This window comes from Micropterus salmoides, unplaced genomic scaffold (assembly GCF_014851395.1).
Source record: "Micropterus salmoides isolate LMB-PRFRI ecotype aquatic unplaced genomic scaffold, ASM1485139v1 Ms_hic_scaffold_6, whole genome shotgun sequence".
In the NCBI taxonomy this organism is placed as follows: domain Eukaryota; kingdom Metazoa; phylum Chordata; class Actinopteri; order Centrarchiformes; family Centrarchidae; genus Micropterus; species Micropterus salmoides.
In genome coordinates this window covers 20,624,806-20,637,424 of record NW_024044348.1, presented here as the reverse complement: position 1 = coordinate 20,637,424, position 12,619 = coordinate 20,624,806, and the positions used below count along the sequence as shown (strand labels likewise).

At 40.3% G+C, this 12,619-nt stretch overlaps 1 protein-coding gene across 5 annotated transcripts; it reads right to left on the bottom strand.

Annotated features, from left to right (window-relative positions):
• Positions 1-261: 261 nt before the first annotated feature.
• On the bottom strand, positions 262-11,659 carry hnf4b (hepatic nuclear factor 4, beta). 5 transcript variants are annotated; one of them, XM_038701201.1, is made up of 10 exons: positions 11,259-11,659; positions 9,657-9,828; positions 8,627-8,721; positions 7,139-7,245; positions 6,338-6,493; positions 6,052-6,139; positions 5,736-5,888; positions 3,278-3,535; positions 2,981-3,097; positions 262-2,720 (listed from the first exon to the last, which is right to left on the bottom strand). In XM_038701201.1, exons 1-10 carry the CDS (start codon positions 11,359-11,361, stop codon positions 2,677-2,679), a joined length of 1,293 nt encoding a protein of 430 aa, XP_038557129.1. In that variant the 5' UTR covers positions 11,362-11,659; the 3' UTR covers positions 262-2,676. The 5 variants fall into 5 exon arrangements, with proteins under 5 accessions (XP_038557129.1, XP_038557130.1, XP_038557132.1 ...); XM_038701202.1 differs by having other exon boundaries at positions 2,981-3,064; positions 11,259-11,658; XM_038701204.1 differs by lacking the exon at positions 6,338-6,493.
• Between the last annotated feature and the right edge of the window lie 960 nt (positions 11,660-12,619).

The window sequence follows — 12,619 nt, the reverse complement described above, 5'->3', positions numbered from 1 at the left end:
TTGTTCTAAACTAAACTTTTACCCAAAAATGAACAACCCAAGGTAGAGATGATTGAGCACCACAGTCCCTAACCTGCCTTCAAAATGACTACATTGACAGCATCAGTCTGACACTGAAGGTTTGACCTGTGTTATACAGTATTTAGACTGTATTCAGTGAGCTATACCTATTAAAATGATAAACTTTTTTTCAAAGGAGCCCTGGCTTGGCTTGGAATGTCATATTATACTGTGTTATTTTTGCCAGGTGAAAGAGAAAGATTTCAAGGAGCATACATTTGTTTATAGAATGTCCATTATGCATATGCATGTTTTGCATCCAAGTTTTCTCCAACATGATGAAACAGAGATTTTGCCTAGGGAGGATGCTAATGGTGAATGCAGGTCAACAGAGACATCTTAACCTAAATCTCAGACAGAGTTGTTGATGAGCAAGTAAAAAAGATCATAACTTTTTTGAATTTACATCCAGGAAAGTGATGGTAAAGGCCAGATGTAGCACATGGAACAGGAAGGTCACGTCAGTTGATTGCAGCAAGTTGAGGAGTGTACAGCTCTGCTATCTGACGATGTCAAAATATAGCTTTCCCTCTGTAGTGGTGGAAAATATGGCCTTTTTTAAACACCTGCCGGGTACAAAACATGTTTCTCTGATTCTGAAAGTGCTCTTGGCGGACTAATAATTCACTTACTCATTTATTTGTCCATTAGTCCATTTGTCATATGATTCCTTTTTTGTGGTGTTTTTGAGGCACCAGTTAGTTCACATGGTAGAGCGAGCTCCATGGACAAGGATGAGTCCTTACTGTAGCTTAAATATGCACTGTGCAGCTGTATTAAGTACAAAAATCTAATTGTATGGATGTTAATAAAAATGAATCAGACTCAGCAGAAGCTCAATAATTAAGGATCAGGAGCAAACAAATGTAATCTAGACATCCCTACGTTTGAGTGAGTTCTTCAACCTTCCAAATAAAATAGATAATAACAGGCATTTCAGAGTCACTGGTTTTGGGACCCTCTCTGACCCCTCGTGCTGCTGTGTCTGTGTCCAGCAGGTGCATTCAGAAATCAATGTCCACTCACATTTATATTGTACCTGCAGACTGGGCTATTTTCATTCTCCAATCCACTTAAATTAGTATGTCTTTGAATTGTAACAGTAAACCCGAGAGCACCCAGAGAAAGCCACAGGCACAGAGGCAAAATATCATATGAATATGGGTAAAAAATATGGGTAACTTCTTCACATTTACTTATGATAAACTTGCATCCCTTGTAAATACTTTCCATATGGATGCTTAATAGCTGCAGCTGCATATCTCATCTTGACCTGATCTGTCCATGCTGTCCTCCACATTGTCCCATTGCTACAGCGATATGTCGCTCTTCAGTTGAGAGGAATTTGGACCGTCTACACGAGCTAACCCGCTGTATGCGGCAGACATAAGTGCAGGCCAAGCATATACAGTATATGTCAGTCAGTTAAATGTGAACTTTGAAGAAGACTTCCACTGTCTGTGAAGAGGCAGCTTTTATCCCCCCTCTCTCATTACATTGAACCACTTAGCTTTATGGTATTGTACATAACTTATTATAACATCAGAGATTCCTCCACTTACTGGGTTCAGGCGAAATGTAACAGGCCTTATACAGTTTCAAATGGAAAGAGTACACGTCACTATTTAGCTAACCTGATTTCTGTGATGCATGAGTATTTTTTAAGAATTAACAACCAATATGTTGTTTAGATTATACCCACTGTTGTGGATATGGTTGCCACCGGCATCAGGGGACAATAAAGGATGGATTTCTTTCTCTGTTTTTGTAGGTATTCATTAATTAACATATGAAAAACAAACAGAGAACCTAGAAAGAGAAACGGTTTCATTATGCAGAACACACTTTTGTCATCAAGTTATACTGAGTCATTGCAGTTCATCTGAGCTTCTGTGCTGCTGAGGCACCTCATCCTTCATCATCTCACTGTGACATAATGCTTGGCAAATTTCTGGTCATCAAGGTGGGACACTATCCACAACCAGTATTCTTGTATTCCACTTAGTGTTCTTTAAGTCAAAATGGTTGTGATTTTTTTAAACTTAAATCCTCACTATAGTGAGTTGACCTTTAAATTATAACCATTTCTGCATTCAGATGCACATCTTTGACCACATGACTGAATGTTTTTATCACAAAGAAAAGGTTGCCTCACAGGGACCAACAAATCTGTTTCTGAATAGGATTTGTGCGCCCTCTGCTGATAATGTCTAGGACCTTCACTTCAAGATTAAGTTTAAGTCAAACACATCGGAGATGTGATAGGAATGAGTGAATTATGCTTAGTTATAGCTTAGTGCAATGTTATCCTATTTACGTATGTATTTATTTTACATGCTTTTCAGATTGTACTTTTTGTTTTAACTGTACCTTGTGACATGCTAAATGTTATTAATTCAGTATTTCATGTGTTCCTGTTTCAAATCAAATTCAAATTCCATTGATCTCCCGTGTCTTTGTAGAGTATGTGGCTGTGTGTGTATATGTTAGTCTGTGTTCTGTCTCAAGCTCAAAACACCCCTCCATTCCTTGGTTAAGTTGTTGCTTCTTGAGGTGTCTCTATGTGTGGACTGGTATGCCGTGGGCACATTGGCAACATCGGCATGTCTGTACACCTCAGTGCCAGTCTGTGGGGGCAGCAGGCAAGCCGATTGAAAGAGCTGTGTGAGACAGACAGACATCAGCAATGGCATTTAGCACATTGGGGTTCAGAGTCTTTCAATAAATTTAAATTTCATGAAAACAAATGTCAGGTGAGACTCACTAAACAGTGAGATAACGTTTACAGTTGGACATAATAAGACTACTACATGGAATAAAAGCATATATGTTTTTACTTGTGGAAATGCTTAGATATACGATGTTCTATGGCAAGGTGCATGTTCAAAACAGTTGTTAGGGTCAATTTGTGAGTGCTCACATGTTGAAAGGTGAGAGATGTCGGAGGTGAAGTTTATAGGTGAAGCCCTTTGCTCATTTTGCTGGTCTTGAATCAGGCCATGGCCTGAAGGAGGAGGAGAAACTGGAGCTGGCAATACTGGGAGTGAAAGCATTCAAAATAGTACCCTGTCTATGCAAGAGCTCAATGTGAAAGTACAACTGCTACATGGAAAAGCCTCAATTATAATGCTAGTACAAGTTCAGTAGGGTTCAAAGTTTAACGTGCTGTATAATTTAAGTCAATTCCTTGCAAGTAAATACAGTAGCAGCCTCCTACCTGTACACTGTCCCTGTCCTGCTTTGGCTCCCTCACCCAGCAGCATCTCCTGCAGCAGGTTGTCCATTTTGGCTTCGCCCAGCAGCTGTGCTAAGTGGAGAGTCTCCACCATCTGCCAGGCCACACTCTGCAGGGGAGGTAGCATGAGCAGGAGCTCCCCAAACCTTCCTCGCTGCTCACAGGTTGCTTCTTCTAGCAGCAGATGGGCCTGGAAACGCAGATGTCGAACCACCCGAGGACTCTCCAAACCTGGACAGTCTGCGAGAGAAAGGTCAGAGGTTATAAACTGAAGAGGAGAGAGTACATTATAAAGAAAAGGTTCTGAATGCACTTAAAGTTAGGTTTTATCAGGGAATTGTTAACATTAACAAAATGTGAAAGAAGGGCAGGACTTTAGCCATGTAGGTAAGATCAGTGAGACGAGAACATGTTTGATGAATGTAAGACAGAGGCAAATGAAATAAAGAGATATGCTTTTAATTGTACCATGTTATAATTTCAAATGAAAACAGTTTCTGCGGGTGTTTTTTTTACTGGGTTTCCTTACAGGTAAAGATGCCTTTTAACCAATCACTGCCTCAGTCCCTAGAACCTTTTCTCATATATTTAAGATTCATTACACTTGAAGAGAAAATTTTCTTTTTTTTGTTTTAATCTTGATGATTACGGCTTTCAGCTTATGGAAATCAAAAATCCTTGTCTCAAAAAATTTGAATGCTAGAATGAAGAATGTATAATGCAGAAATGTCGACCTGAGAAGAACCTTTAATCTCACAGTCTGGTTCAATACACACAACCACAATCATGGGGAAGATTTCTGACTTGACAGTTGTCCAAGCTCATTGATACCCTACACAAGGAGACTAAGGCACAGAAGATCATTGCTGAATGGGCTGGCTGTTCACAGAGTGCTGTATCAAAGCATGTTCATGGAAAGTTGACTGGACAGTTAAAGTGTGATAGGAAAAGGTGCACAAGCAACAGAGATGGCCACAGCCGATTCAAGAACTTGGGGGAGCTTCACAAGGAGTTGGACTGAGGGTGGAGTCAGTGCATCAAGTACCACTACGCTCAGACGTGTTCAGGAAAAGATATAAAAGTGTTGCATTCCAAGTGTCAAGCTACTCCTGAACCAGAGACCAGACTGGCCAGCCAACTCACCTGATCTGAACCCCTTAGAAAATCTATGGAAAATGAGAGACATCAGACCAACTGTACAGACAGCTGAAGGCAGCTATCAAAGCAACCTGGGTTTCGATAAAACCTCAGCAGCACCACAGGTTGATTGCCTCCATGCCAGGCCGTACTGATGAAGTAATTCATGCAAAAGGAGCCAAGTGCTTGTTGTTATTTCTGTATTTATTCTAATATTCTAATATTTTGACATTCTGGGTTTTTGATTCCATGAGCTGTAAGCCGTAATCATCAAGGTTAAAGCAAAAAAGACCTGGAATATTTCACTTTACATGTAATGAATCTAGAATATATGAAGTTTCACTTTTTGAATTAAATTATGGGAAAAAATGATATTACATGATATGCTAATTTTCTGAGAAACACCTGTAGATACTGGCCCATCTTCACTCATTCCCTGCCGGATTGTGTAGTTTGTGTTTGCCCTAGCATTTCAGCCTTTTTTATACCTGCCTGGTTTTGAACATTGCCTGTGTTTTTACTTAAGTAAATGTGAACTATTAACTACTTAACTAACTACCTAACCTGCCTGTCTTTGAGTATGGGTTCAAGATTGTTTTTCTGAGCTGTTACAAAAGCTACTTTTATATTATGGAAAAGCTTTGTGCTTGAAATGGCAGTCAGAACAGAGAAGTTTCCTTGTCTCCTTGTGTAGGTCACCATCTCTTTACAGGTCTTACTTGTATTGTGTACGATCAGTTGTCTCGTATGTTGCACCATAAGGGAACTACAGTATATACCGATAATATTGATCAGGTCAGATATGATATGTATCTGACAGATCTGATTATTTATTTAAAAACTGAATATCAGTTAGTCAAAGAACAATAGGTTATAGTGGGCATAATAAAAAATAGTACAGTAGCCACTTTGACAGTATCTGACCATAGTTAACTCAGTAAAGTAAAATTGTTTTTAAAATTCTGTGATATTCTCAAGCCTAGTTTGTAGTGGCTGTCTTTGCTGGGCTGTGGGGCAGAGTTAAATCACTGTGCCTTTGGTCTCCAGCCTGTCTCTACTGCTACTCAGCAGGCAGACGCCTCTGCCCAACTGCCAAGGACCTTGCCACATCCTGATATTATTAAAGACTCCCTGAAACATGCTGAAGCCAGACACTCAGACTAAACTACAGATGCAAAAGGCCAAGAAAATAAACAGAGAGAGAGCATCAAAAAATGTTATTCTTTGTCTGGTGCAACAGATGAGGTCAAGTGGCAGAACAGAAATTACAATCCACAGTCACACTCTTTCGGAATGGACTGACCTGGGGCAAAGAAGACAATGGTTCTGAGACAAGCAAACTCTTTGTCTGTTATGTCCAGCTGTCTGAGAGGTTTGACCAGCTCCTCTTGGATTCTCAAAGCCACTCTGGACACCTCTACCTCTGCACCTCTCAGGGGGATCACAAAGTCATTACCTGCTCAAAAAACACAAAATATCCATTCATATTATGAAAGCTAGTGTAGCATGAAAATTACTGTAACTACATGTAATACTTAAAAACAATGTTTCTTCTCTGCATATAACTGAGTAATGAAATAAAATAACACACAGCCAGTGGGAGGTTTAATCTGTCCTACCTAGGAGGATGAGATTGTAAAAAGGTAAAGAGCGTCTTGCTGCCCCTAGGATGAGATGTCCTGCTGAGTGGGTTCGTAACAGAGTTACCTGCACACAGACATACACAGACTTCATGTTACATACATGTAACATGCAGCACGGCTAGTAAAGCAATGCCTTAGTCTGAACAGACAGATGCAAACACTGTCAATTTATAAATCCAACTGCTGTTACACTATTCTGCATTGAGGTATAAGTTAGCTTTTAGAAAGATAAAAGTCTTTAGGTATTCTGTCCCCTTCGTACCCTATCGTCTATCGTGAGGCTACAAAACTCTGGGATGTGTTTTGCCCATTCCACCAGCAGGAGGAGTTGCTGCTTCATGGATTCAAACACATCTCTCAGGCAGGCTGTCTTCTTGGTGTTGATGTCATGACTCCTAGGTGAGACCAGAGCTGGGGACTGAGAGCAGCAAAGCATAATGTGAGTTCACAGTGGGCTCAGGTGATACTGCAATGTGGGAATGAACCTTAGAGAGGCTGTGTGAGTGTGTATGCGTGGAGGGAGATAAATGGGGTATGAGGAAGGTGATGATGCGGCTAGGTGTATGAGTGCTTTGGCACTCAGAGAGCTGTGAAGGTTAAAGCAAGACAAGGCAGGTAGACAATGCTAGATGGAAACCACATGATGACCAATGTGAAAAAACATCCCAGCAGCATATACCGTTGTAGCTCATTTGCTAATCATCTGATTTATTTCTGTTCATTCTTTTTACATGCCAAAGCATATATCTGGTTGTTATTATGCATTTGAACGTAACTGAACATCGGCACACAATCCCAGACCTAGTGGTGCAATGAAATGTGCTATGAGGGGGGTCCCTCTGCAATTTTGTCATTTCTAAGGAGTAACTGAATCCAGTCTACAGTTAGAACCTCCACAGAATTGAATTTCTGCCTGTCTAAGCAATGTCCTCTCTTTCTCTGGCCTTTATCTACATGATTTCTAGAAATAGGAAAGGGTCCCTTGGCTGGCATATTTGAGAAATATAAGTGCCCATTTCTGTCACAGAACTTGTATTTGATATCTCAAGCATTGGCGTGTTACCTGTTGCACATTGGCCTCTGCCTCTAGCAGAACACTGATGGACAGTGTGCCCACTGTCTGTCCTTTGCTTCTGTGACTGCTGATGCAGTCTCGCTCATTCTGAACAGCTGGAGATTAAAGAGAGGAAAGAACCATTAGAGAAGTTTCTTGGCTTCTCCAGACATCGCTTCTGCTCTCAACCTTTTTACTCAGCTACTCTTTGCATCCACAAGGTCTCCCTATCCTCTGCGACATTGCTGTTCACACCAACATTGGCCATGCCAAATGTTTCCTACTTAGCAAATGTGGCAGAACTGAAAAAAAAGTGGGCGTAATGCCTGGATTCTTGATGGTGTGGATTATGTTTAGCAGAGGGGATGTCATCACATGTTGATGACTCTGGGAGAGTCATTAGAAACAGGGCAATCTGGATGGCCTCAGACTGATTCCAGTATGGCTCTACAAAGCCAGACAACAGGGCCAAGTGTCAGAGTAATCAGTCATCAGAGCTGTCCTCTCAGCAACCAATCAGGAGCGTATTAATCAAACTAGAGGAGGAGAAGGAGCGGGAGGCTCCCTCTGTGCTTCGCTGACACGGTCCTGCATGACAATGTGCCATATGAATCTTCTGTGGACCATCAGTTAAGTCTGGATGTGGAGTAAACAGTTACAGGGAGTGTGCTCAGAGGTCAAGTATAAAATGACTGACTGTCCAAGGAGTCTTGTTTAATCCTTTTCTTATGTGTTTCCATCACAGCTGTACTTCTGGCTTAATCTGAAAGTGATGCTACAGCATGATATGCAAAGCAGACAAATTAGTGAAGTAGTGGCCCTGGCCTTCACTTCAGGGGGTGGTGAGCAACATTTCCAGAAAACTGTAGAGCAAATATTTGCTTATGCTTAGCCATGTTAATTATTCATGTGTAGATACTATTCATGGTTCCTCTGATTGCATCTCTTTATCCCTGCTTATCTGCGGGATTCAATGGAAGATAAGGCCAACAGTATACAGGGTGACCATACACATACACACAGACATGAAAGCTGACAAACTTACTGTTGCTCAAGAAAGAATAGATTTTCTCCATTGTGAAACCACCCCGGATTTCTTGAATGTGAAGTTGTGACTGGTGAAGTGAAAGTTTTGAATATTGTATATATCTAAACCATTTATGCAGGTCCTTGTGAATTTTAACACAGAAGGTGCACTGCATTAAATGAAAAATGAAAGCTGCTGGAAGAGTTACTGAATCTTGTCTTTGCTGACCTCCAGTGGTTTAACTTCTCACCTTGCTGCAGTGATGTATACATGTACGCTGGGACCCTGTGACATCACTGTTGAGTGTTGTAATGGGTGCAACAGAGCACACTTCTGACCACACCCAACCACACCTGTCAATGATGCTACGTGTAGTGTCTTTAAGGGGCGTGGCTGGGGTGGTATTTGGCTCTAGGGCTATTCAGTCAGGTGCCATTTCAGAACTAACTAACTAAAATATTTCCTCTGACCTTCCTTTCTCATTCCAGCCTTCAAACACTTTCGTAGTCTGCAGTAACGACACTGGTTCCTTTTGTCTTTGTCCACAATACATTCTTTGTTGAACCTGAAAAAAAGCATGTACAGCATATAAGCACAGATGGACCTGCTGTAGATCCTTTCACGACAACTGTAAGATTATATTAAAAGAGTACTTTACAGATTGAACATTACTCTCTTATAACATTGTCAGACCTACAGTCAAAATCAGTACAGCGGTTCAGCAGTGTAATGCTAGCAGCAGCTAAAATACCTATAGCGGCTGGCCTCAAGCAGAGATGAGCAGCGGGCTACAGAGGTCTGGTAAGATTTTTTTCATTTTCTAACGTGCAGTTTTCAGCCCCACATGACATTGACCCAAGTGACATCACTTGAGGCAATTTATCAGATTTCACATAGCTCCCTGTGGAGCCACAAAAGGCTTTATACAACTTATTTTACATTGGCAGTAGTACTCCCCAAGACCTGTAAAAAGACTCTAATGTGTAAAATCACTGGAGACCACCTTTAATATTTGTCAGAGGAAGACACAGATGCACATGTTGAATATTCTGGGGTTGAGGAATTAATCATATTTTGTTGTTGAGCATTTAAAGGGCACTTTTTAATGCAGCCAGGACATGACAAAATATGTTGTCTACAAAGAATAGGTCAGTCCCACAGCTATTTCTCATCTTTGATTTAGAGTCCTCTCTGTCATTAAATATACACTATTGCTTCCGTGCCTGGACTGGTCCCAGTGATTATGACCATCTGTTTGCTTTTCTATTGCCAGGTGAAGCTTCTTCAATGATATATAGCACCCTATGGGTAATAACTTTATTACCAAAGAATAACTTCTAACTCAATTTAACTTGAACTTGGACAATATGCAAAGTTACTGTCAATTCTTCTTGTCCGAGAGTTTATTGCAATATGTTAATGGATATTAAAATATACAATTTATTAAAATACTCTGATTAGTGATTTGTAGTACTGAGGAGGATCTATGATGGGTCTCACCTACAGCTGTAAGCGTGGTTGTTGCGAATGCTCCTCCTGAAGAAGCCCTTGCAGCCATCACAGCTGGATGCACCATAATGTTTACCTGTGGCTCTGTCTGCACATATGGAACACAGAGTCCGACCTCCATTGGGCTGTAACAGTGATGAGGTGGGTGCTGACACTGGCAAGTCTGCCAATTAAAAGATTACAGTACACAATGAAAATGCCCAAGGAAAAGTTTGCATCGGAGGCAGATGATGGACATTTGTATCATAAGGAGAGTGGGATTTTCTATGACCTTTACAACATGGACCACTTTTATTTGTTGCTAATGAATAAGTAAATATCTCAGAGTCTAATCTAATAAGCCTCACAAGCATTTTGACAATCTGAAACAGATTGCGGCAGACAGGCACCTTGACAGAGACAATCATTCATGATCCCTTTCATCAACGAAGGCACATAATGAATCTTATTCCACCTCTGTGAACAGAAATAACCTTGTACATGGACAGATCTTTGGAGTGGGATGTTGAATGTGAACTTGACCCCTTAAGAATCACCTGGGCACTGTTTGGTAGATCTGGCATGAGCAGTGGTGATGACAATAAGAGCAGGGTTATAGGTAGAGATATCACTGCTCTATTTGACTGTCAGTGCCATAGGCCTCTGAGGAGCACTGCTAGTTATTACTCAAGAGGAAGAGAAAACTCCCCATTTAATTAAAGCAGTTAGAGGTCAGTGACAAGTCAAAGTCCACTACTCTCTCCTCTGACTAATTTTACATTGGGCGCTCTGTTTAAATTCCGTCTCCTTCCATGCTGCTCTAAATTGCATCCTGTCAGTGTTTGATTGCTGCAGGATTGTCTCTCTTACAGGCACTGACCTCCAAATACATGTTCATGGTGCAGTGTTCCTACACTGATGCTCGTACTGTACAGACTGCAGGCTATAATGTATGTAAATTGCATATTTAGTTTAGGGAGATGAAGCAGCTAGGGATTACAGTTTAACAAGGAAAATGCTTTCTGTGGTCAAAGATCAGTTAGATTGAATTAAGAGATTAGAATACATTTGCCTCGCAGTTATCTGGATTTGAAGAGCGGTCTGTTGGTAAAGCTTCTCCATTTAAAGTGGCAAGGAAAGGATTCTGATTCAACTCAACGGAGCCCTAATTATAATGACGACCGAGTACAAGATTATGAAGGAAATTAGATCAGAATGCAAGTAGTATGCTGAAATGATTAGTTGAAGGACAGATAATTCATCTGAAACTATTTTGATCAGAGATTTAAAAAAATATATATTTTGGGGCTTTTTAGTGCCTTTCTTGAGAGAGACAGGACAGAGGATAGCGTCTGGAAAAGGAGAAGAGAGAGGGGACGACATGCAGCAAAGGGCCACAGGGTGGACTCAAAACCCGGGCCGCTAAAAGAAGCACTTATTGGACATTCTTTTAGATCAATCAATTAATCGACAAAGAGATCAATAGATTTATCAATTATAATAATTATCATGAGTAGCAGCCCTAAACTGTTTCAGCTTTTTTTGGAGTTATAGCTGATGACACTTGGGAGGCATATGCTTGTAGACCAATGATTGAGGTAAAGTTGTTCATACCTGTATTTGTTTGCTGTGGTATCACCATAACATTGTTCAAATCTTCCGTGTCTGTGCTGGAATGAGCGTACTCCAGTTTATGGATAGTCCCAGTAAGCTTCATGGTTCTGTTGAGGTTCTACAGCTAGAAGGGTTTTTTAGGTTTTGATATGTACACCGTGACTTCCAGAACATGCATTCGACTCAGTCCCTCTTCCTCACAGGTATCTCATGTGTGCACCCAGAACCTTTCTTTCATCACAGTTTTTGCTAGCTTTTGTTTTCGCCTTCTTGATCCGCTGTGAAGGTGTTGAATTTCTTCAAAATGTCACTTTTAACATTTCTGTGGTGAGTTAAAAAGCTGCTCCGTGCTGGTCCACTCCAGTGACTACTCAGTAGTGAAATTTGGTCCACTGTCTGTTTGCTTGTTTCTTATCGGTAAAGCATATAAAGGGGAAAGTTCAGAGGCAGGTAAACAACACTCACTGTGAGAACTAAAAAAAACAGATAAGACATGTGAGAAAGACATGTGACTTGCGTGTTACACTACAGTCAGGAATAGTTATTTTTTTAGGAAGATAAATGTCATCAGAAAAGTCAATAAAGTCAAAGAGAAGTCCACAGGTGGCATGCTGGGGTGTCTTTTATAAAATTTTACCTGAAAATGTCCATGGTATTCTCTAACCATGGACAATCAATATGGTACAGAAGAACAGACAAAAAGAATGGAAGACTTTTGATAAGAGAACAGACGGTTCCTGATTAACCTTTACTTTTAGTTTTGAGGTAAGTGATATTATACAATACCTAGCCTCATCACAGGGGGTACAGGTGACATTTGCTTAGAGCGACAGCCATTTTTGTTTCCATAGTGTTGATAAAGAGTGTTTTACTCAGACTTCACATTGTTATTCACCTTTGTCCATAAGAAGCGTCCCATCATATCTTTGGTGTTATTGATCAGCACCGGAGTCCAACTACAAGCTTACAAATAAAGCTAATCTATACCTGTGCAGATAGCACAGGTATGCAAGACAGTTTGGCTGTCTGTTCATTCACTACTGGCAAAACTATTCACTTTGCATTGTTATAAATTGAGAAATGTAATTCAGAAAAACTAGATAATTATTATCATTATTTATTCATTGAAAATGTAAATAATTAATTTGTATCCATGTTCTTTGTGGCAAAGAGAGTAAACTCCATGGCATCTATAAAAACTATAGTCAGGTTTCGATGGAAAAAGATTTCATTATTAATTTCTACATGCAAGTCTAAGTGTTTACTTTCTGTGCAATAATCTAGTGTTGTGGAATCAATTTTTAAAGTACTTATTTATTTAAAATGACCAATTCAATTTCTCAGTAACCTATATGATCTCA